Raw genomic sequence first — 26106 nt, 5'->3', positions numbered from 1 at the left:
TAATAAAAAAATAAATAAATGTGTAAACACTCATAGAAATCTAATTGAAAAGTACTCCCAGGAATGAGAAGAATGACAATAAATGTTTCTGTAAATATTTCACTCGCCCTCGTACTTAAGAAAGATAATATGTCAATTCTTTGCCTGAATCATGATCAAAAGTCTGAAAGACACTGTCTAGTGTCTTGCAATATTCTGATCTTTTTCTTCATTCAATATGTTTCAGTAGACTAACCTGAGGTGACAAATATGAATGTGACATATTGTTCATCAAAAGGAAGAGGTCATGCCCTCCAGCTTGATTATCTGAACTATTTTTTGTTTGACCCATTTACATTTTAGAGCCTGAAAAATAAATACTGTGTGCATTTAGAAGAGGTAAAAAAAAAGTCAATAATCAAAAGGTAAGTCCTAAACCCAGTCAAGCTGCTAGGCTTTAGAATAAATGTTTACTTTCTTGTCACCTGAGTGCTGAGCTTTCTGTATTGCACTGTTACCTATTTTAAACCCCCCAGAAATTTCATCCTGGATTAAAAGTTACAGACTTCCTTGTGCCTATTCCTAAATTCAGTAATGAAAATCAACAGGCAAGAATTCCAATATGATCATGTATCAAAGATTTTTTTTTTCATCTGGGAAAAGAAAGCAGAATCCTACTGGTTGCAGTTGCACAACAGTAAAAGGAGAGGGAATGATGACAATGTGATATATATATGTTTTTTTTAGTCAGGAAATATGTGAAAGCTGCTCATTTTTAAGGAGTTTGGTGAGAGCTACTATGATGAGAGAAAATCTGAAGCCTCTCAGGTCAGCTGTAAAATAACTCTGATGTCAGCAGGACTGAGTCTCCTCAGTGATAACCCTGGCAACCAAATGAACCTGTTCAGTGATATGCTAAATTACTCTGAAGGTGAGTTATGTGATGGGTAAACATGAGAAGTCTACAAGAAGGAGGAAGGCTCAGTCAAGTGCAGAAAGCAGATTGCTCTAGATAACACAAGATATTTTTTTTCATCACCTAGCTACCATACCAGAAAGCTGTTTAACTCAATGGTTTGTAAAATGCAAACATCCCTTATGCATTTCAGGGAGTTTACCACATGCTGGGTAGCTAGCTACTCTAGTTCGTTTGTTGGGGTTTATTTTCTTTTTTTAATGACCAAGTCAATATCCTGAAAGACAGGACTAGCTATTTTTGTACTGATTCCTACTTATAACTTCACACACACACCTCAAATTAATATGGATTGCTATCTAATCCTGCAGTTTGCATCCAAATCCATCTTTGGAATAACAGCAGCATAAGGTCTTTCTTGGAAAAAGTCTACTTTGTAAATGCTAATCACCTCTATTAAAATGAACAAGTTCAAATTGTAATGAATTTTAAATACCTGTAATCGTTCATTGACTTGAATAATTTAAGGGAAGAAAAAACCCCTAACTTCTAAAGTTGACATTTTGACAAAGGCACGCAGTTGCCCAATTAATATTCAAATTGGCTTTGTCATTAGAAGAAGTTATTTCAATAAGCAGATACTTAGAAGTCTTAAATAAGTAAAATTAGTGCTTTGAAATAAACTGTGGCTATTAACATGTAACACAGGATGAAAAACTGAATTGGTGAGACAAAATGTTGTTCAGAATTAGTAGGTTATAACAAGAAGTTTGTTAGGAACCTTGAAAAGCAAGGTATACATCTTTACCTGTTTAGAAAGCTATCCTGTATCCAAGTGTAGCCATTATTTTTCAAATCTGTGAGAAGAGTCAAGACATGAAGCAGACAATACAGTCCTTAATTCTAGCAAGATCTGGTAGATCTCATTGGGAAGGTGCTAAGTTTTGTCATGGAAAGGTGTTGGATCTAATGTAAACTGTCATGAATGTTTTTCAAACAGCACTGTTAATGTTGGTCAGATATCTGCAGATGTCCAGGCAAGTTTTCTTACCCTAAACATCTGCCTTTGCTCTGATTTTGTTTTTTTTTTCTAAGAAAGCAAATATGCTTGTTTTCAGTCTTTGATACCAGTTTTCAGTTATCTGGAGTGTAAGGGGAAAATCATATTTCATAAACAAGATGTACTTTCTGCTTTCTCTGATAACTATTTATTGAAAAAGCTCAGAATATTTCCTTAATTATTGTATGATCTTTTAAAAATTAGAACAGGACAAGCAAATGGAAAACCTTTATTCAGGCTTGCTCTGGTAGCAAGATGATAATGTGAGTTCTCACCCAGAAGGAAATTAAGCTATTTGAGATGCAATAAGTGTATAGTCTTAGATTAAATAATCTATTAGTAGTTGGATGGTTCAAAAATATGAAGGGGATCTTTGTCACTGATCACTCTAAAACATTGAGGGTAGAAAGGAGGTGAATAACAAAGGAGAACTGAAAGGGGAGACTGCGTTGCAGGCAATCATTTTATGTTTTTATGCATTCATAATTTGTTTTCTGTCACAGAATCACAGAACGTTTCAGGTCATAAGGAACCTCTCGAGGTCATCTTGCTTAATTCCCTCTATTCAGGCAGGATCATCTAGAGCAGGTTGCCCTGGACTGTCTTAGTCCACAATTCAAACCATAAACAGTTCATGTCTGAATTTTGAAGTTCAGAAGTAAAAGTCAAAGGGAATGTTTGCCAAAGCCATTCCTTTGCTATTAATTACATGGCATAATTTTATAGGAAATACTGACTTCTACTGATTAGTTTTCACAAAACATACTGAAAAAGATGTCATTTTAAGTTAAGTCTAATCTGAAACCTATGTAAAATAGCCTTTCATTGCCAACTATCTTCTGTTTCTTTTAGATTCTTTTTCATATGCAGACCACCTTGTTTTAGTGGAGTTTTTTTTAGTGAAGAAGATAGAAAATAATTCACAGGAATTAAAAGAAAATATTTATGGAAGGATTACTAGACTTTTCACAAACCTTTAAAGACAAAGAGGACATTTTGACTGCATTTATAATTAAGCAAAATTTTTCTAGCATATATTCAAAATTTTATGTGCTTAGTTCTTCTGTTTACTTACAAAAAAAAGAATTCTTAGCATAAAAATCCTAAGCCTTTTCTGTGAACTGATTTTGCAAATGATTGCATTATGATCATGCTTTTTGTTTCATTTTTTTTTCACGCTTTTGAGGTGTGCTTTTATTGGTTTTTTAACAAATGTCTATAATGAATTTTTAGACTATATGGAAAATGATTTTAAAATGTACAGAAAAAATGATGTTAAAACCAGGGTAGAGAGTGTTATCTAAGTTTCTTCATCCCTCATCATTTTCCCCTGTGTTGTCTGACATAGTCATTTGTCTTCTGACTCCATGTTCATCCTGTTGCCCTACAGCACATTTTTCAGAGTGTGTGTATGAGTATCAGACTTCCAAGATAAAAAGCTGTCAGTGCATCTGCTCTGATCTTTGAATTGCCTCACTTGTGAATGTCATATACATTTTATATTTCATTTTGGGGAAATGTTCTTGTATGTTTACCTTCATTATTCTTCATAAATATAATGAAACCTATGTAAAACTCTGAACAAGTCTCTCTGAAAGTCAAGCCTATTTAGATCAGTTTTAGCAATATATTGGACTGATATAAAAGGTGGCAATTTATCTTGCTTGATTAGGATGTCCATATGATTTAAGCTCTTATTAAATTATGAGATTATGGATTTTTTACTGAAGAAATTGTCCTGTTTCATTTGTCATTTCAATATAGTTTGTTTTAAAACTGTGCATGATTTAACTCATAAACTATAATGCCTTATTGAACCTTTGTTACTGAGCTACCAACCACTAAGTTAACTAATTCATGTCACCATTTGATTTTGAAGAATGAGCTGCTTCGTGTAAGTTAGAAACCAGGACTGAAAAAAATTATCTTTCAAGTGGAATGTGATCTTAAATAAAATTTGTTTTCACCATCACTGCTACCTTTGTTGGTAACAGTCAGTTTATGCAGACTCAAAAAAAACTTGCTAAGAAACTTGCAGAATTTTGAATTTATAGAGGAGCATGGTAGGCACTGTCTATTTGTGATTAACATTTGTTTCCATTCATCATGTGCCTGTAGTTCTAAGCACTTATTTTCAGAAATAAAATTTCTGAAATTTCATAATCTCATGAAGTTTCATATATGTCAGGTCAACATGTGCAGCAAAACTGAGATATGGTCCAAAACTCACTAGTCAAATACCATATTCATCACTATTTCAGTTCACATATGCACATGAGCTATTAATTTGGAAAGTTAAGATCCCTTTCTAGTAAATAATTGTCTTTAATTTATTCGTAGTCAAAGATTTTTTTAGAAGTCAGATGGTTACCAGTAACATAAATGCCTCAAAAAAGTAATCTATTTTATCTCAGAAGTGAAAATTTTAAGCAGTTTCTCAGCCTTATTAAGTAAAAACGCAATATTTTATTTAGATATTTAGATTATTTATTTAGATATTTAGATTTTATTTAGATAAACTGAGACCACTGTAGGAACATGTATGTTGTCAAAGTTACTTGTTAAAATAGAAGGTATTTGTTCAATTTTGCCTTGTTTTCCAGAATCTACCCTGTGCTATTTTAATCCATGCATGTAGATATACATGCACATGCACTCGAACAACTTTGGAAGTGTTCCTAATTCTAACCATACAGCCTTTTCTTAACAGTTCTTCTCTATGTTGAATAGTAGGTATTGAGTCTGAAGAAGTGTTTTCTGTTGATGCAATTTTGGTACAGCAGATTTTCTGGAAAATCAATCTAATTTTTCCTCATGATTTACAGAGGCCTTAAATTCCATGGCTGCTTTAGTACTGAGTCAATCAAATGTGAAATATCAATACATCTGCACAGCATGAGTGACTTTATCCTGTTATTTTGATGAATAGTAGTAGTAGAAATGAGGAATATGAAGAAGAAAAACACTTGCTAAGAAGAGATTACATGCGGTGTTACAGTGATATTAAATATCATCAGGCAAGATGATATCTTACTGTGTATTCAATTTTAATGAAAAAAATCAAGATGAAACCAAATTAATTCAGTTTAATTAGTTTAAAAGCATAGATGTCTCAATTCCTAGAAACTAGAAATGATTTTCTTTCAGTTACAGAGAGGAAAATGTGCCAAAGTTCTGCACGTAGGAGTACAATTTTTTATGCTAATTTAACTCTTCTATTAGTCCCTCTTGGTCACTGAGGTCTAGAAATTGCAGCCAAGTCAAAGGATGGGGATCCATACTTGTGGATAGCATATGAAACAACAGAAACGAGAGAAATTTAAATAGACATTGAATTGAAATAATTTGAAACGTCTCTTACTGTATGTCTCAGTTGTTTGTTTGGGTTTGTTTCCTTCTGAATATTTTTTTATTCAGAAATAAATGAGATTTCAGAGAACATGTCTTTTTAGTTATTGCATGACAATATAGTGTTTAACACTCTTCTTGATTCTTGAATATTGCGCTACAGATCTGTCTTCTTTTTGATATTTGTAAACTTGTTTACTCACCAAACCAGCAGATATTTCAATACATGTTCTTCATTGAACCCAAGACTATGTGACAATTTTAGAGTTTGCTATTGGCAAAATAATTAAACATTGAGGTTTCCCTGTAGTGTTATAGGAATGGACCTTCTCCCTGTCTCCGTTTATAGACCATAAAATATCCAATAAACTGTGAGAGAGAGTAGTAATGTTGATTTCATACAAGGGCATTTGAAAAAGCCATTAATTTCCACTGTGTTACAATAAAATGCAACAGGAAAAAAAAAGAAAAAAAGAAAAAAGTAGAGGGAGAAACAACAGACACACCATTTATTTTAATGTATATTCCATGGGGAACGGTCAATGAAAATCCTCTTCCCAAAAGTAACAAAATAAAATGGTGTCAGTTGCTTTTTTAAAAGAGTATGACATACAAAATCTGAAAGGATAAAACAAGCAGTACAAACATTCATTTTAGGAACCTTTTTTTACCACTGGTAAACTCACTGACTTGTTAACCATATCTCTGATTGTCTTTATCTTACCTAAAGTGTTTTCTTTAGATGGTCATTACTGACATGTAAAACAGAGATTGCCCCATACTTACTTTGTTTATGTAGAAGTCAGTTTCACAAAGATACTTGAAAATAGATCTATCCCATTAGCAGCCCTCTGTGAAATATGGATTGATCTCTTTACCATAGCAGTAGTGTACCAGTGCACATTGGAAATTGTATGTTATTGCTAATGACGTGGTTATAAATCAAAGGTTCCATGACAGGTCTAGTCACTGTTCTGTGGTTCTCCAGAAGCTGTGGTACTGGTAACTCACACTGCTACTCTTTTGAGTATTTGATATTAAATTACTCAGACTTAATAGATGGATAGGTAGGGAATTACATCCTAAAATGAGTTGGAATAAGTTCTTATTGAAACATCTGTGTCAGAATACCTGCAAGTTCTGGTAAGTGTCTACAGCATTCTGGTTAATTCTTCTTAAGTCTATTCAAAATACTGTCTGAAAACAGTCTGTTAATTTGCTGTTTCTAAGCAAGGAAGTTCAAAACTCCTCATAGAGATTTTCAGCCAAAAAAAAAGAAAAGAAGGGCAGATTGTAATCTATTGGAAATAAATTTTTTAAGATCATATAATTTAATGCCTAACTGTGAAATTGTATGTGGAGTCTGTGTCTCTATTGCTGTGTAATAGCAGTTGCTTAATTTGCTATTCCTGACTAGTGGTTCCTTACACTTCACTTATATTAAGTTTTGCTGATGTGATCTGTCAGCAAATATGTAGAATAGGCCTATAATATCCGTGGATTGTGTGGTTTAGGTTTTTTGCTGCTAGCACAATAAGTGTTCATTCTCATGTGTTTGGATTGTCCTAACAGTCATTCTTTATGCAAACTGCCGATGCACCATATTGTATCAGGGGTTCAAGGTTTGTAGCTATGTACAATTTGACAGACATTAGCTTTCTCATGTGAAATATTTGTCATACAAGAAAATGTCTGAGGAATTTGTCAACACTATTGATTTTTCTGTCAGATAGTCTACATGGGCTGGACTGAAGAACGGGAACAAGACTCCCTTCAGGACCGAATGTACACACCAAAGTTTCTAGCACTGAGAGGATCTTCCCTGTATAAATTTATAGCACCTCCAGTAAGTACATTTCTCATGCTTAGTGGGAATAAATGCTATTAAAGAAAATAATTTCACAATGAGATATCAGTCATTGAGGTAACCGGATTGCAAATAGCAGCACTGAAAAGTTCCAGGATATGTGGTATGGAAGTGATAGAAAGCAGCTGTTCATCAGATGACAAAAATCTAACAAAATTTCTTTCTCCACACTTAACTGAGCACTTAGAAAAATAAAAGAGGCATCTACTTGTGTTAAAAGAGGGCTTTTAATTTTCCTTTGGCAAGAAGAAGAGGCCCAAAGTAAGATGGTTAAACTGAACAATCATTCTACTGAAACTGCAGAGATTTGGGGAAATATCAAAACTTTATGTAGAAAAGCAAATTAAATTGTTAAGGTTAAATACATTGGAATCTGACTGGGAACACTGGGCAAAATTTTAGCTTTTGTCTTGTACTCAGCAATTTACTTTCACAGTTTAATGGTGCATCTAACCTGCAGTAAAGATCCCCCAGCTAACTTTTAAGCCATTTGCTGAGAATCCAGTAGCAATCTCATGCCTGCAGTGGGAAGAGTGACCAGTATGGGAGTTTGGATCTCCCATGACTACTGATGGAAGTTTGGCTTTTTTTGGTGGGTATTTTTCAGGATCAGATTAAAATGTCAAAATATGCTACCAAACACCTTAATTCAAAAACCATTTTGTCTTTGCCAGACATACGCGAGCAATGGCTGCCTGTCAAATAAAGCCACCTCCATTCTAGGCACTAGATGAAAGCAGAATCAACGCTGAGAGCTCCTGTTCTATATAAAACAGGAAGATTGTTCTTTTGTAAGCACTATAGAAGGAACTACAAGCCTCTTTACTCAGAATCATAAGTTTTCAGGAGTAATATACTTCTAGGGGTAAATGGGTAATGGAGGTTGATGAATGGGTGTGAAAGGAACATATTCACATGAAGGCTCTGAGCTGTGGTGGTGTAAGTAAGAAAAATTTTGGCAAGCTGCTCTTGTATAAGACAAGCTGCATACTCTTGTTTTTTTATAGGTCTTGTTCCAGCTGAGCTGCAAGCACAACGTGATTTCATTTTGCCAGATTCTGGTTGCTGTTCTAAAATAGGAAACCAGTTCAAACGTAGAGAAAAATATTTTCTCTCCATAGAGTAGGAGGGAAGCAGAATAATAATATGCTTTTTATAGGATAAACAGAGGAAGAGTTGCCTTAAAAGTGTAGAATCATAGAATGGTTTGGGTTGCAAGGAACCTTAAAGACCATCTATCTGGTTCCAACTCCATGTAATGTATTAATTGCGCACTTATATGCCCAGAAAAATTTTCTTCTTATCCTACACTGCAGTAGTCCTTTTAAAAGGACTTCTAACATCCTATTTTCTGCATGCAAACTTTTACACATACAGTTATATTTGCTGTTCTGCAGATATAAATGTTTGTCTCTTCCTAGGATTGCAAAAGGTTATGAACAAAGTTTCAATTACACAGTTTCAGAGCTTCTATTTATGAGATGCATAAAGTGTACTTAAAATAAAAACAGTTTGAATTATATTTCAGTGCAAACTCCTTGGATGAAGATTTTTTCTGTACAGAGATGTTCTGCCAACTTTTTTAACCAGAAAATCAAATGAAAGTATTTCCCCAGCTCTTCCAAAGTTTTAACACATTAGGGAAGCATGTGTTTAAACAGTGTCTATCAGAAGCCTCCCCCTGCCTCTCTTTTTATCTGTTTGATCAATAGTACTTCTACTTCCCATACTCAAATAAAGGAGCAATCCTAATGTTTCTTGTTTGCATTTTAAAAGCTTTGAACAAAATTACTTTTTTTAATTTTATTTTTTTCTGTTGTTTCCTGCTACATTTCCTCATTTAGAATTGTTAATTGTGTCACATCTGATATGTTTCAGCTTCTTACAATTTATAATTGGAAATCTCGGAGAAGATGGATTTTGGTTGAGAAAGAGCCACCAACACCTTTTTTTTTTTTTTTTGCTATGTAAGCTTTTAAATTAAAATATTTGAAGTGAACAGGTGAAGCGATTTCTATGGCTGTCCTAATTCTACAATTGTTTTTGCTTTGCTCATATTGTTATATAGAAGGAGTTTTGAAATTTATCTTTTTGTCCATAGTGGGAAAAGCAGCTCTGTGGTTTAATACGCATACTTCAATGAGAGGGTGAAAACTGCATTTGAAGATAACTGCAAATAAATAAAATTCTAATAGAAGAGAAACTGTAACACTGTGGTTTTGAACTTTTTATTCCTTCCTGTGATTCCTCAAGGGATTTTCCATTACAATGAAGGTTATAACTAAAAATTAAGTTAGGGATAGAATTTTCTAATGTAAAGGAAAATAATTTTGATAAAGAAAGTTTTATTCCCAGGCATCCAAACCCATAGATTCTTCTCAAGTGATTTGCATCTATTAATGGTTATTTTCTCTTTAGATAAGAGATAAATTCATCTCATAGAAGATTTTTCTTCCTGGGCTGTGGACAATATTTTATGATAAATTTTGAAAAGAAGTTTATCTTGAATCTTGCACTACTGATAATTTGTGGTTTCATCCACCTCTTCGTCATCCCTAACACATTCAATGATGCAACTGTCTTCCTTTGGAACTGGGGCACTGTTCAAAACATCTTACCATTAAGATTATTTTTCTTTCATATATAACCTCAATTTCACTCTATTTTGTGCCTTCTCTGTGTTGTGAGACTGTGAATATTCTCCTGCTTCCTTTTAGCAGTTTCTTTGGAAGGTTATTTTTAGACTGTTGTGATATTGCCTTGACTCTTCCCTTACTGAATATATTCATCTATCTCTTTCTGTCTTATTTAAGTCTTAACAGTTACCCTTGCATAATTTTATTTAATTGTTTATCTATGCTTTTTTGTGTGTAAAAAAATTGCTTAAAATTAATACAATTAAAAACAATTATTAAATCCCAAGACAAAGAGGAAAAATAGACTATTCTTCAAATCTTAGTTTGTTAGAATTTAGAAGTAGATCTTGGTAAGAAAGAAAGAAAATGTGTATTTACATCTTGTTTCATGGTTCGTTTTTCTCCCCTTGGATTTCAAGGCATGTGAGGTAAGTGTCTGGGACATTGCAAGGTTGGAGACTGGTTTTATGGATTTGCAAACACTGTAGGTGATTGGGAGCAAATAATGGCATGCAGTTACAAGGATGAAAGTGATGAGCAACATTCCTTCTTATAGTCAGGGCTCTGGCTCTGTGAGATGAATTCGAGGTCTGTATCCTCTCAGGATCTCAATGCAACCTCTGCCAGTTCCCTGGTGAAGTGTCATCATTCAGCACAGAGCAGCCTGCATGCAAAGGCACTGCACTGTTAAGTACAGCGAGGACATCTCCTAAGCATTGCCTGGATGGAACAGTCTGGTCCCTGGTACATATTGCTGAGACACTGCATGGTCTTTTTGTGTACATTAGACTGGGTGTAAATAGTTTAGGGATATATTTTTATTTCTGTTAATGAACTTAATTTTTGAAATAAATAAAAATTGGCTTAATTTCTTTTTCTGTTTATTATGTTTTTTATTTTCATTTGTTTTGTTTTCAAAGGTCACAACCTGGGATTGGACACGAGCTGAGAAAACATTTTCAGTTTATGAGATAATGTGCAAAATACTCAAGGTATGATGAGAAAGTATAAAATTATTTACCATGATGACAGACTTGTTGTCTAAATAAAGCATAGCACTGACCACCTTGCAGAAAGAGATCTATTTTTTCCCTTTCCACTCAAATATCAGAAGTCCTGGTACATACAGAACCAAACTAGAAGACATGGCAAAATTGACAATAAACTGATTTTGTCTACAAAACTGCTTTATTTCTCCATAATGTTTTATGGGGTTTATAACTTCACTTTAATGCCACATCTAACAAGTACAGCATTTCTTTTTCTAACTGAGGGCCTAGAGAAACAGTGATAAATTTGGTTGTTTTTAAATATGTTGATGGAAATAATAGTGTCTGCAATGTAAGATTTCAGTAGGCCTGACACCAGTCTTTAAAATATACAATACCATTCTGAAAACTTTTGTCTTGTTTCTTCTAATTTCTTCAGTTTGTCTTAACTCTGACAAATGGGAAGAGGTAATGAAATATGTTTAAAAAGTTAAACTATGAGAAGAAAATTGAATAAGACTATTATTGAACATTGTTTTTAAATTTAGTTCTGAATTCAATCAGAATTAATTTGATCTTCTCTCTGTTTTAAAAACAGTGAAAACCAGATGCTTAAATTTTTCAAATGAGAAGAGGTGAAAAGAAATTGTCTCTTTCCATTAATCTGAAGTGCTTCCTGGTGTATGTTTGATTTAGGTTTTTTTGAGTCAAAATTGAGTAAAACCTAAATTTGACTTTTCTGGAGTTTCATCTAGTTAGATGCAAACTAGTATCAAAAAGAAGTATGAAAAATAATATTTTTAAGTGTTTCACATTAAGAAGACCTTTTAGTGACATAACTAGTACATTTCCTAGGTATTGTAGGTCTCATAGGTGCACTATAGTTTCCTTAGGGAGGCAAGTATAGATGTGGTGGCTCAGTAAAAATCAGAAACTTCTTACATCTGAGAGTTCTGAAAACAAAAAAAAAAGAAAAAAAAAAAGAAAAGAAACCAACTTTAGTCTGGAAAGACCTCTTTGGTAGCAGTCTGAACAGAAAAGTGAAAGGTTTTGTTTTACTGCTATGATGGCTGTGACGTCTAGAGTCTTCATCTGGGAACCCAGCCCATATGCAAAACATCCTGTTACTGTGATATGTCCTTTAACTACCAAGTTTATGCAAATATTGACTTCTTAGAAGTGGTCATGTAGGGAGAGAAGTAACAGGAAATGTCACTCTTGGAAGGCATTGCACTGAAGGTATATACAAAGAGTGCTTTTAGAGCACAGTCAGGCTTTAAAAGAGTTGGAAAATCTCACTTTTTTCACATTTTCCCCTCCTCTGCTAACGTCTGAATGCTTCAGGCCTTGGGTTTGATGCAGTAAGCATCAAGGCAGCTCTTCTTTGTCAGAGAACTAAGTGTGTTGGAGCCAGGATGATGACTCCTTATGACTTATATAAAGAGTTTATTATACTACTTGAACAGTAACTTGAAGAATGCACGCCATATAGTTTTCTATACTTTAAAGATCCTTTTGCCCTTGTTAATGCAATTTGAGCAATTTTTCTTTTTCCCTCTTTTCCTGTGTCCCCTGTTCTTGTACACCAATATATGGATGGTCTTTTTTCTCTTCTCAGCCATTTAACAGAAGTTACTAGAGTCAAGAAGTCAGTCCACAAAGCAGTAAAACTAAACCAGTGCTTTCTTGGTACTTTGTGTAAAAGCACAGGAAAGCGTACAAAGATGATGTTTCTTCTTATCATAAGCTCTCCAAATTGCCTAGGAAGATGTGTAGATCTTCCAGTATCAGTCTGTATTAACAGAGAGACAGGGAGGCAATTCCAGTTTAAGTGATACAACAATATAATTTGTTTGTTTATCACTTTATTGATATTTAGTTATTCCTTTATTGTCTGTAAATATGGCCAAGCTTATAAAGTCTTGAAATGTTTCAAACAGGTTCTTTAGCTAACTAAAACCTGTAAATAATAAAAAAATGACAGTAGAAAAATCATTGCAATAAAATTACAGCTTCTGAAATTTGAGCATTAATTTTCACTGTATTCTAGTTTTCTACAGCAGGTACTATAGGACTTAACTATGGTTTCACTAAATATCAAAGCAAATAAAACCAGGAAAAACAGCTTCCCATTACTACTACTACACTGAGCATCTGTAGAGACTCAAGGTTTTGTTCAATTTTTATGCCAGCATCATAAAAGTCTCAGTTTTAGCAATGAGTGTTTCTAGACATATTTGTACAAGCCCCGTGGATATTACTGAAGTAGAGCAAACGTAAAGAAAAGTTACTCTGGTCTTTTGTGATCACCTTCAAACTTCTTCCCTTCTATACTACCTCACTTGCTACTTTCGTTATAGATCTGTTTGCCTTGGAGAATAAGTTGGATGGCAAAAGGACAAGGTAGCAGGGTTTGAAGCAGTTATATTCTTGGGGATTTATAGATAGCATGATAGCTCAGGAAACCTAATGAGAAAATAAAGAAAAGAAACCTGAGCAGGAATGTGTTCAACTAGATCAGGTTATTTAGAACCTTGTCCAATCTGACCTTGAATGTTTCCAGGGATGGGGCATCCACCACCTCTCCAGGCAACCTGTTCCAGTGTTTTACTACTCTTATTGTAAAATCCTTCTTCCTTATGCCTCATCTAAGTCTACTCTCCATTAGTTTGTAAGCATTATTATAGGTCATTCCCAGATGGTGAAGCACAATCGTCTATATTCTTAATTTATTTTAGAATTACCACTATGATGGATTTGGGGCAAAATGGACCATCTAGCATTTTCCTAAGCATTTCCTGTCATAGTTTGAGAATTATAATGGTTGAAGGAGCATTTTTAATGAGCTGTTGCATGTGTTTTAGGGGGATAAAGAATTTCATAGTATGGATGCCATCTATGCCTTGCCAGTTGGCTGTAGGGTCAACAAGCAGTCCCATACACACTTAATTTGTTAATGCAGACACAGCTTTTGTGGATGTTATTCACTTTAAGTAGAAGGACTTGCAGGTGATCTGTGCGAACCTTTGCACAGATTAGCCTCGGAGAGAGAAGTAGTGTTCTAGAATAAAAAAATTCCAAAACGTATTTCCTTCTGCGTTGATCAGGCTGTTGGGCATCCTAAGAAGGCAGGATTGAGTGTGTTGATGAGAAATGTGGCAACACTTCTTTAGAGCCAGAAGGAGCATGGATCTTCACTCATGTCGGTTTCTGTCAAAGTGAATTATTAAATATTATCACAACATTTAGTAATCAAAATGTATCTGCTTTACATGGATTGCTTGCGATGGTCTGAGGGATTTAAAAAAAATTGTCCATATTTAGACTTATATTAGTTAGAAGAGAGGATACAACTTCACCCAAACTAGCTGGTATTTTCTCCTCTTGTATACTGGCAATTTCAATAACTGTTCCTCATGCCACGAGTACAGGACTCTACTAAATCTGTCTGAAAGCATTTTTTCTCTTTTTTCCACTCCTTAATTTTGACTAAAATTCTGATAAACTTCACAAGGACAGTTTTTAATAGAGAGACTTATTACCATAAGTTTGTCTTTTTAAATAGAATTGTAATTTTGCTCAGTTTGAGAGATTTCTTGAAGTTTCTCTTCATGACAGAAGCACTACAGTAGAGAATATGAATGACCAAATCCTACGGAATACACATGAATATTTCAGTGTTTTAGTATGAGAGAATAATTCCACTTCTGGTAGTGGTAAAATTATTAAAACACTAAATACATTTTAAAACCCAGCAAAGGACTTAATTGATTTAATCGTCAGGAAGCTTATATAGTCCAAAGATGTTAAATAAAACTCAGAGCTCATCTGCCACCATGGCCAATGTTTTCTTCATAGTTGCTTGCATGTGTTTAGTGTACTATCTCCTCTAGCATCCATTCCAAAGCTTCTGACTCTTCTCATGAACAATATAGGACATTGGGATGCCATTTTCCATTTTTACAGTTCTCTCCAGCCCAAGCAGCTAAAAGGCAGGATGTTTTGCATCTTAATCAGAGGTATCAGAGATTATTATATGATTTATAGCTAGTGGATTCATAATAGTTATTTAATAAATCCCTATATAGTTGTTTGTGTATTATTTTTTGCTTTATTTTCCCCATCAGATTACAAGGAAAAGAAAGAGGAAGCAAGGCAATAAGTCACTATTCTTAATGTAATTATGACCTTCTATGTAATCAGGAAGACCATTAAAATTTGAAACAGAAAAATAGATTTTAAAAAGTTGTCTGTTGACTGTTTGAAAAACAGCTTTATTGACAGAATTTCAGCATAGGAGCATTGATGCCCTAATTCAGTATTTACAATTTTATACAATTAAAAAGTATAAAATAAAAAAACCCCAAACCTCAATAATCACTTTCATACACTAGCATAGTGGCTTATAAGCAAAGGTTCTGTATAAAGTTTTCAAAATACCATATAAAAATACATGTCTCATGAATATAAATCTCTTCATTCTCAAGATTTTGGGTTTGAAATAATAATTTTTGACATGAAATGTAGGTAAAACAGCCAAGTACAAAAATCAAATTTTAATTAAATTGACTTAAGTTATTCATTGTGAAATAATGTCGAACAGCAGTGGGCTATGTTTGATATAAAAGGAACATTATAGACATGCAAATAACTTAAGACTTTGGGGGGAGAAATGCATAAATTGATAAACATATGAATTAATTTATTAAAAATTCAAGAGGTCTCTTGATTAAGGGGTGGAAGTACCTTAGCAGAGAGAAAATGCAAGGCACTGAAGAACTCTTCAATCCTAAAAATAAAAAAGAAAGTGAGTAGAAATCAAAGTCAGGCAATTTAAAATGGGGAGGGATTTAGAAACTGTAAAAGTTCTGATGATTTGTCAGTGAAAAGTTCCACTAAGAAGTTGATAACACTGAAACCACTTTTTTTTTTTACCACAAGTTTCATTCATACTGATGCTAGTGGGACAGTGACACTAGCATGTGAAAGAAAATCTGTGATCCATGTTAAGCAATTTGTCAGGCAAGATAATCTAATGATGCCATTTCTGTCACCAGGACCCAAGGGAATAGCCAGAAGTTGTGTCAGGAGAGGTTTAGGTTAGATATCAGAAAAAGCTGCTTCACTTAGAGGATGCTTGGGCACTGGAACAGGCTTCCTGGGAAAGTGGTCACAGCACCAAGCCTGACAGAGTTCAAGAAGCTTTTGGATAATACTCTTGGGCACCTGGTGTGACTCTTTGGGATGGTCCTGTGCAGGGCTGAGTTGGACTCGAGCATCTTTGTGGGTCCCTTCCAACTCAGCATATTCTGTGATTTCTAATTTATTCTGCAAGAAGCTTGTTTCACCTTATCCTCTATTTTGAGGAGTAAAGCCCCATTAACAGTCAACGTTTTTTAGCAATATGATTGAACAAATATTCAATACTCCAGAAAAGCAGATGCTTCCATCACTAGCTTCAGAAATGAGCAGATGGCTTTGTCCTGTTCAGTACTTCAAAGCTGGTTTAACTGTATGTATCTTGTTCGTGCCTCTTATATTTTTGATAAGCAGTTTTAACATATATATTTTGAGATGGTGAGCATGTGTGTGCAGGTGCAAGTGTGTATAATTTAAAAACATTGAAATATCTTAGATAAGTTGGTAAACAGTTTAAATATTTAAGCAATTTTTCCATATGGGGGTTAAAAAAAGATTTATTACATTTTTCTGTCAAATTATGAAGAATAACATAAAAGATTGCACTCTTTTTGCTTGAGTTACTTACATGCTTCTGCTCATCCAAGCATCTCCTTTTAATTATGAGAAAGTGCTTCCCATAGTTCAGTCACCTGTCTTCTATCTTCAGTGTGTCATGCAAAAATAGTTGGGGATTCACTGTAAAAGCCTGCTTCATTCAGTATAAAACAGGAAACATATTCAAGTGTCAGATCAGTTCTGAAATGAAATATGAGGATAATTGTGGATGGCAGTCTATGCCGGCAATATGTCATGGTAGTGAATCATTGATATTTATAGTTAGTATCATTCACATCAGTGCAGCTATAATTTTCTTCTGTATTAATCAGGATGGTGTCTCAAAAGACTTGTGATTCCTTCTTTATTTAGGTGTTAGTATGTGTAAAATTCTCAAATGCAGTTATGCTAATTTTTCCCACTTAAATAGCCTGTAATTATGCTGTATGGGAAGTCAAGTATGGGAAAAGGGTGATATAAAAAGCATGGGAAATTACTGGAAATGTTTATATATTCATACAAATTTTAAAAAGCATGCCAATAGACACATAAACATAGAAAGTGAAGATACAGAACATATTTTGAGGTCTATCATTAATATAGTTAACTCAATGGCTGAAACTTGCATCCTGAAGTAATTCCAGTAAAGTACTTCACAGGTGCTCAAAAGTGCTTAAAAGGCAGAAGTAATGGATATGTTAATGCTGCATCCATGGAATATTAGATTTTCAGCTATGGTTTATCCAGGTGCCAGCTCTTGGAAAAACTGCTGAACTGTTGAGTGTTTCAGTTGTAAACAGCTAAAGAAATTTTCAGTCTTTTGTTCGCCTTTGGTTCTCAGTTTAAGACTGTCTAATGTTTCCAAAGTGGATCTGTTTCCCCTCTAAAAAGAATTACAGTTGTCTTCTACTGTAAAAAAAAATTATAAAAGTCATAAATATCTCCCTGTCCACTTGCATTAGGGCAATAATTAAGTTGGATTCAGTTATGCAATAAAGAAAAACTTCTGCTCTACTGAATTATTGCTCCTGACAAGACTGCTGAATTTGCATGACTGGACCCTTCTAAGTGTAAGCTGGTGTGTGGCTGTGCTGCCATACATAGAGACAGGCAGCAGATGAGCACATCTCTGGGCAGATCATACATATTTTCTGTGATTCTGTATGTGATTTCAGTACATTTCTCCTCAACATGTACACTGTTATACAAGCCCTGATCTGTGGTGTGTACATTTGAACAAATTTAATAGGTCCCATGTGTTAAAGATGTTGATGTTGCTCTTACTCTACAGCATCATGTAAGAGTCCTTTTTGAAAGTGAAGAGGCAGTGTTATTATATGTATGAAAACTACCACTGTATAAAAGCTTGTTAACTTTTTGTTTCATTCAACAAGGAAGGACAAACAATATTTGAAACCTAAAGTTACTGAGACTTTTCATATTTCCCATAATCTTTAAACAGGTTTCTTTTTTAAAGAAATTTTTTACATTTTTTGCACAATATTAAGGCAGTATAAAGTGTCCCCTTTTGAGTGAAAGATGAGCCAGTCTCATGATCTGATCCTTTTTCTTAAAGAAATAACAAGATAGACACATGGAGGAAAAGGAAAAGAAAAATAGATACAGAAAATAAATGTTAAATGACTTTTGCAAACTCTGTTGCAGAAATTGCTTTTTGATGCCTGTATAGTTATGAGACCAACAGTTCTATTGCAACATCTTTGAAAGGCAAAAATAAATTAAAATTTTAACATAAGGTAAAAGTAATGTTGAAAAAGAATACAAATAAGGTGTGAAATATAAATACTGTGTAAGGATACTTGAGAAAGACTAGCATGTGTCTTATATTCCAGATATCTGAGGTCTAACTGAAGCTTGAGAAGTTTCCTTTCACTGACAGTCTAATCATGGATGATTTGATACATCAACTTTAGTAGATTTTTGTGTAGCATTTTCCTCTAAGTTATCAATTTTCTCTTATTTTCTGGTCACAGTCTTTAATTATTTTTTGTTGGTTTTTTGTTGTTGTTTTCTTTCCCCCATCTTTCTTTCTGACTATTGCAATACTTAAATTTAGCTTGAGATGTTGCAGTTTTATTGCACAAGGAGTTAGGGACTATAGGCATTCATTCAACAGTGATAATTCTGTATTTTTATCACTGAAATTGTGTCCCATTCTTTATATGAAATAAATCATTACTGTCTCGGAGACTGCTATTCAAAACTTCATTTGGTGCATTGTCTTAACAGTGGAAGTCTACATATTAATTACTCTCAACAGCCAAAGCTGACAGTGAAAACAGAAATATTAAATTTCTGACAAATTTTTATCTTGTGATTTTATGATAGGATCTTCTACTCCATAGTCTCTTTTGATTTTTTTCAGAGCACTATTTGCAAAGCATATGTAAAATGTAATCTTTTACACATTTGTTCATACACATTTGCTGACATACTAGTATGTTTTCACTATGCTACCTTAATGTATTCTCATCCTGATGCAATGTATTGGCAGGTTGAGTAAGTAAAGAATTCTGTCCAAAAAAAGGGGAGACAAATAAAAAAGAGTATGCAGTCATGTAAGTCATGCTTTTAATATAATATATAATCAATTAGTTGGGTAATTTTCCAACTTCTTATTTAATCAGGTTTAGTTCTTATCCTTCCAATATTTGTGCCCTTCGCGAGGAAGACCTTTAAAAGATCTTTTTTCTACCTTTACAACAAATGCACGTAAAGTTGAAAAAAACTCAGAAAAATCTAAAAAAATGAGAATTATAAGGATTTTTCATCTACAAAATTTCTCTGTCCACTTCTGGTTTTGAGTTGTTTTTTTTTTTCTCTTCTTGTAGAGGTACACAGCCTCTTTAAGGAGAAAAAGTGTATCCTGCTCTCACTTACCATGGCTACTATCTCCCTAACATTTGAAAAAATAGGAAAGGTTCTCTTCCTGTGCACCATGGGGGTGAAGCATTCTTAGAGTGAAATCTTCAAAATGGTAACAGTGAAATTTTGCCCAGAACAACGAATTTTTTGGTAGATACTAATTCATTTTTTTTCCAAGTAGAAGTGTTGTCTAGTCCATTAATCAGCTATTGCTACTCCAAAGAATGGAGGTCCCAGAGCAGCCAAAGAGCAGTTTCAGAGGGCAATGCCTGTCTACTAACTTCTTTGTTTTTGACAAGGACAACCCAATTTCGTTCCTTTTCCTATTTTATTTTACAGAATAGACTGTTTTAACTATGAAGTGAAAATTCAAAAATATCGTCAGGCAGGCAGCTAACATGGGGAAAAAACTCAACTGCAATTATTAAAATTTGAGAAAGCACTAATCAAAGGGGCAGAATGAAAAGATAGGATCACTCTAGCATTGCTATCTATTGTCATTTCATTTACTCTTACGGGATCAGTTCTTAATGTCTAGCAAATAATGCCTCAAAATTTGAAGAGTTACAAAACCTCAATAACTTCAAAGAGATGATCAGCACATTTTTAATATGTGTTTGCAATTACATTAGTCTGTGATTTCTCTGTAGCAGAAAATAACTGCTATCGCTTCTCTGGAAAGTATTAGAATAATTTTTTTCTCCGTATATTAGTCTGTTTTATGAACATTTTGAAAATTTTCCTCATATAGCATAAAAATAAACAAGTTTCTGAGTAGAGTTCATTAAGAAATAGCACAGTTTTGGCACTGGCTCAGTGAAAACCTATGTTCAGAGTCTTGCTCTGATTCAGATGAGAGTCTTTGAGAGTGCATTATCTTTTAATCAGGCAGAATAGGAAATTAATTTTCCTATTCAAACAGAATAGAAAAGTGATTCAAGCTTGCTGCTGTCCCTAATAGGTTACAGGGAATGAACCTTTCTATTTCTTTTAAGCAATCAGACAGAGCCTTCTAATGGAAATTTAATTGAAAATAAAGTTTACCCTGAAATTATAAATATTTTCCCGTTGAGAAAACATGTTTCTTATAAAATATGAACATCAAAAAATTACCCTGTCCAGTTTCAGTTTAGCTGCAATTCTGTGTTTATTTAAATGCATATATGTAGAGAGAGATACATATATAAATATATGTATATATGCAATTTCAAAATCATTTTTTCATTTTTTTACACTAAAATTCAAAGTATGTAAAAGAGATGAGCTATATACAAACACATGTATGCCTGCATGGGTAATTTTTTTTTTGTTACTTGATTAATGAGGATATGTTGGGGAAGCGAATTTTTTTTCACTCTGCAGTGAATCTGTTCCCTGATGCCTATAAGTGCTATTAGAACCATCACCATAGCAACTAATGGTGATGCTCAAGCAAGATGTTCCCAGAATTTCAGATAAAAAAATAGATCATTACAAGCCTTTAGAAAGAAGGATGTATGTTTATGTAGACAGAACTGATAAGTAAAAGGAGATACAAACAGTAAAATAATCAGGGCACTGATGTCAGCAAGTGCAAAGGCATGATGGGATTAGTTTCTATAGTTGCCTTGGAGTTACTGCACTTTTGAATTGATGAGAAAATGCTATTTGTCTTCAGAGAATGTAGGTGCTAGTTTTAAATCCTGGTTATAATAGGACAGATTTCTTTTTTGCAGAGCTGTCTAAGCTACTCAACAAAGGAAACAGGTTTTTCTTGTTTTCTCATCTCTGTGTTATTAAGAATTAGTATAATTAATGAGGCAAACATGAATATTTATTTTAACAGCTGAAATAAAATTATCTTGAAAGTCAAGATCTATTTTGGCTTTTTGGGTATACAACTCTGATTAGGGTGGTTTGGAACATTTTACTTGAATTGTTGTTCAAGTAAACTTGCTAGTGTCACTAACACTGACAGTTCCACTGCCAAATTTCTCTCTATATACCTTCACAGGTAAACCAGAATTCCACACTTGAGCACCTCCTGGGTCATGCCATGAGCATGAACGTGGTAGACCTAGCTTTATTTTGTGTTGCACAAAGCTTTGTAGAATAGCCCAACTCAACTCCTACTGGCTATCACAAGAGGGTCTCATGCTTCTTAGCAGATTTAAATAGTAGCCAAAATATGAGTATTTAATGCAATCATCATACTTAAAATCAAAAGATACAAGTAATAAAAAAGGAACAGTGCTGCTTCTGGAGAGAGCAGCCTTTCAAAAGAGAAAAGATTACCTCTGCAGAAGAGAAGGCAATGTCACTGCTTGGTGATAAAGAAGCATTCTGCCTTAATTTGAAAGGACCTGCCTAATGAGCCATGCTTGGTTCCCTTAGACAAATTTATTACTCTCACTTAATATGGATATCATTATTAATTAGGCAAGCAGAAGTCATACCATCCTGTCAGCAGAGATGCTGGATTACCCTGAAGCTGGGTGTAAGCCAGTGACTTTCCTCACAGCCCATCCTTCAGCAGGACTACATTCCCTCCAGTAGAGAATGAGCATAGTGCTAGAAGTTTTGTGCCAGTTCCTCTTCAGAGAGTTTTATTAATTCACAATGAGAACATCAGGGCAAATGGCACAGCTAATATTTAAGAGTATGAAAGAGTTTTCAAAAAATCGACATGAAACTGGCTCATGCCCATCACTGGCTAGCAAGTGGATATAAAAATGCAGAGTAATAGCAGATTCTTAAATAGGTAGAATGACATTTTATATTTTAGCTAAAATAAGGGTTTGGTAAAAATTATTTAAGGAAGATTCCTGCTTAATCCACATCTGGTTTTGAAACTTGTGAAAAATTTATCTTAAATTTGCAGATATCTGTGGACAATTATTCTCAGTTGGATTGCTAAAAATTCCAGAAAAACAAAACAAAAAAAAAACCAAATCCACCTTGCTTTTAATTTTTTATAAGGACATCTGGATTGCTATTTTTTAGCTTTGCCTACATATTGTTTCCTGCAGTTATCCATTGTAAAAAGGGAAATGCATTAGATCTACAAATCTAGAATACAGATTTTAAATGCTTGAGAACAAGTGCAAAACTGAAGAAAAAACTTGAAGAAAAATAAGCAGAGCAGTAATAAAGGACACCTTGCACAAAGATAGCTTTAAAAATAGGATAGAATACCACTAAGAAGTAAAGAAATACCTCATATGTATGTCGGCAATTCTAGAAAAACTAAAGTACATAATTTAAATGTATTTGACTTAAACTTCTATTACCATGGACTTAACCATAGACATTGAGATCAAAATCATAAGTACATGCATTAGAGCTAATTGCAAATTGAAATTATTATTCTGTTAAAATGCTATTTCTGTGGAAATGTGGACTTTTGTTTTCATTCCAAATAAGAACTTCACTGAATGTAAGTTCCATTAATAAATTAGTACATTATGTGTGTTTGTCACAATATGATCTAGTATCTGATGTACTCTAAATTTTTTACATGTAAAACACTGAGGAGAAATGCTACCTAGTGTTGATTAGATCTTTTCTAAGTCAAAGCATGCTTCCATTTTCATATATAAAAAGCAAAAACTGGCATAAATATTACAAGTCTTATTTTGCTTTTCTTTCTCTTTTCATCATCTAGGTTTCATGTAATGCTTAGTAAAACTTAGTACAATCTCTGCTAGCAATGTTGATAATAAAATACACAGACTTTTATTTAATCACTTCAAAGACTCTTCTGAGATTTTTTGCATTTTTCAAACACTTTTTAACAGAGTTCAATCTCAGTAAATCTTCTAATATTTTGTTTTTATCAGTCTACACAGTGTCTCTTTCCTTTTTCATAGCATATCCTTCTCAAAAAAAAAAAAAGCCTGTAACAATTGAACAGCCTAACAATGTAATTGAAAAGCACCAAACCTTAACTCTGCCCAGCTAAACAGAGATGTGCATTCTGGAACAGAGCACTGCACTAAGCTCTCTCCCATTTAAAAGCAGAGGTTATTTCTTCGGTTGTTTTAATGACAGTGATTGCTCTCATCCCACCTAGTGCCATAGTCAGGTTTGAAAAAAAAATCAAGAGTTTGCGTTAGTAATAATTACTTGTTCTCTACTGACTATTGTCAAGAATAGGTAAAGATGAGTTAAAAATATTTTTAGTTTATTCTGAGGTTATAGCTGTGAAGAACTAAAGCCTTCCCTAGGAAATACATGTGCCTTACATGTGAGTCATGTCAGACTCCACGCTGAATAGGTCCATTTGGTTATGGACCAACAGCCCTATCCAATCAAGTGTAGCTGTGAAAGCACAGCGAGTTAAAGACCCCACTTAAGACCTGTTAGACAAGAAGAGCTATTATAGGATAAGAAATTGGTTTTCTTCCCTGGAAGAGAGAGACTCTGCCAGTGCTTTCACTTCTCCAGAATTGGAATTGTTCATCCTGGAGAAGAGATGGCTTCATAGTGACCTAATTTTGGCCTTTCAGTACCTGAAGGGAACCTGTAAGAAAAATGGAGAGAGACTGTCTGCAAGAGCATGTATTGACAGGACAAGATGCAATGACTTCAAACTCAGAGACATTAGGTTTAAATTGCAAAATCCTTTACTATGAGGGTAGTGAGACACCGGAACAGGTTTTCCAGAGAAGCTGTGGATGCCCCATCCTTAGAAGTGTTCAAGGCCAGGTTGGATGAGGCTTTGACCTGCCTGGTCTAGTGAAAGGTGTCACTGCCCATGACAGTGGGTAGGAACTAGATGATCTTTAAGGTCTCTTCTAATCGAAGCTGTTCTATGATTCTAAGTTTTAAGTTGCTGCACATATCCACAAGTTTAAACATTTGTCACAGTGCTGCTGCTCTGTGCGCTTTGAGGCTTTATGTGCAATAGAGCATAGATGTCATCAACAACAACCTACACATTATAAGCTCTCTTTTGAATGCTGGTGAGAACATACTGTAAGCAGAACTGACACCTCTGTTTTAGTGGAAGGTCTTGAGTGGAAAGGGAAAATTAAAAATGGAGAAAAAAAGAAACCAAAAAAGACATAAGTTTTTGTCATAGGACTAGGCTATTTTTGAGCTGTGTCGAACTGGGTCAACTACACAGCCCTCAAAACATCTGGAAGAAAAATCTATGAGAATATTAATTTCTTTGGAAACCATTTTAAAGATTGAACAGCCTGTGTTTGTGCTGATTTTTTTCATACATGACTTAATGCTATTGAGCTACTAAGCTTAGGACTTTATAGAAGTAAGGAAGGAGATTATTCCGCAGTGACTGGCAATTTTAAAATCCTAGTAAATTATTTTTGTCATAGGGATTGCAGAGAGAGGGTATTTTGCCTCCACAGCTTACAAGAGATTGTAAAGTAGTTTTGAACCAGATCCATTCATGTGTGAATGCTGTACTGGCTTTCTTGAAAAGGTCTGTCACATATCTACTGAAGGAATAGAAAGGGGAAAGTAGTGTTTACGGTCTCCTCCTTGTATGACTGAGAGTAATAGTTTCAGACAGGCTCCTGTTTTATATATTTCTGCTCTCAGTCAGCTTTAGGTTCCTGGTTCTCTGCCTCAGGGAGAGATGACTTGAACAATGTGAGGTGCTCTTCCAGCTTGTGTCAGCTGGTTATGCTCTCCTTGGTCTATTCAAGTTGTGTCTAATTAGAAGGCAATACTGTCTCATGACTCTCCTTTACTGATCTTAGTGAATGGATTTTCTGATAAACTTTCTTAATCCTCGGTTTAGTACCAATTACAAATGCAAGCAATTATTGACTATTAAATATTTGTAATCTGGTATCCACTGTGTGGTGTTATGTTGAAAGTAAAGCCAAAACTAACTTTCTCTTCCAAGTCCAAAGCCAGCAACATAACCACTGGCAGTCACTGTAGTCTCTACTGGAAGTGTCCATTTATAGATGAATTCTAAGCTGAATTTTTTTAAGCCACAAGAAATGTGAACTTGTTTTGTCTACCCTCTGTAGGGAAAATAGGACAGATGGACTTTTCATACTGCTTAAAATAAATCTCTTGCTTTCTTTCACCAGAGTTCCAGAGTAGGGTGGGTGAGTTAAAAAGGTTGGAGGAGCTGATGTTTGTGTTGCTCATGTGAATAGAAAGTGGACACCTTTCCTAAAATTTATCTAATCTAAAAGTGTATAGATGATAACACTTTTGAGAATCGATTTATTGAAATATTCAGAGTTGTTCCAGAGATATGCTGTGCTGTTCTGTATTATTCTGAATATAGGTGTCCTCTTTTGAATTCATGGAAATATTAGTGTTTAGACCAAAACCCTAATTTTCAGTTCCTCAGTTATCGGTAGTTACTGCTGTCATTAGAAGTGACATTTAAAAATGCTGGGTTTGAGGCATAGATATTTGCAATTAAAAATATTAATTGATGTGTGCCAGATTATATAACTTCAGGTTTTCATCAGGACAGTGATCTACTGGACCGGCGGAAACATTGCTTCAGTGTCCAGTCTGAATGTGGAGAAGATCTTTACTTTTCTGTGGAACTGGAGTCTGACCTAACATTATGGGAAAAAGCATTCCAAACAGCAACTTTTTTAGAAGTTGAACGGATACAGGTGAGAACAACTGTCATAGTCATCACCTTTGGGTACATTAACAAATTAGGCTTATATGAAATAATAATGCAATTTAAGAAATTTTCTGACCTCCTG

General features: G+C 34.3%; 1 protein-coding gene across 2 annotated transcripts in view; it reads left to right on the top strand.

Moving 5' to 3' along the window:
• SNTG1 (syntrophin gamma 1) overlaps positions 1 to 26106 on the top strand; it is a 339484-nt gene that overhangs the window by 280178 nt on the left and 33200 nt on the right. For both annotated transcript variants that reach the window (XM_071553118.1, XM_071553119.1), the window contains exons 13-15: positions 7033 to 7149; positions 10727 to 10798; positions 25858 to 26010. In XM_071553118.1, the coding sequence (XP_071409219.1) occupies positions 7033 to 7149; positions 10727 to 10798; positions 25858 to 26010 (342 nt within the window). The remainder of the gene's footprint in view (positions 1 to 7032; positions 7150 to 10726; positions 10799 to 25857; positions 26011 to 26106) is intronic.

This window comes from Pithys albifrons, chromosome 4 (genome assembly GCF_047495875.1).
Source record: "Pithys albifrons albifrons isolate INPA30051 chromosome 4, PitAlb_v1, whole genome shotgun sequence".
NCBI classification, from domain to species: Eukaryota; Metazoa; Chordata; class Aves; order Passeriformes; family Thamnophilidae; genus Pithys; species Pithys albifrons.
The sequence above is the reverse complement of the archived record's forward strand: the minus strand, read 5'-3'. Positions and strand labels throughout refer to the sequence as shown.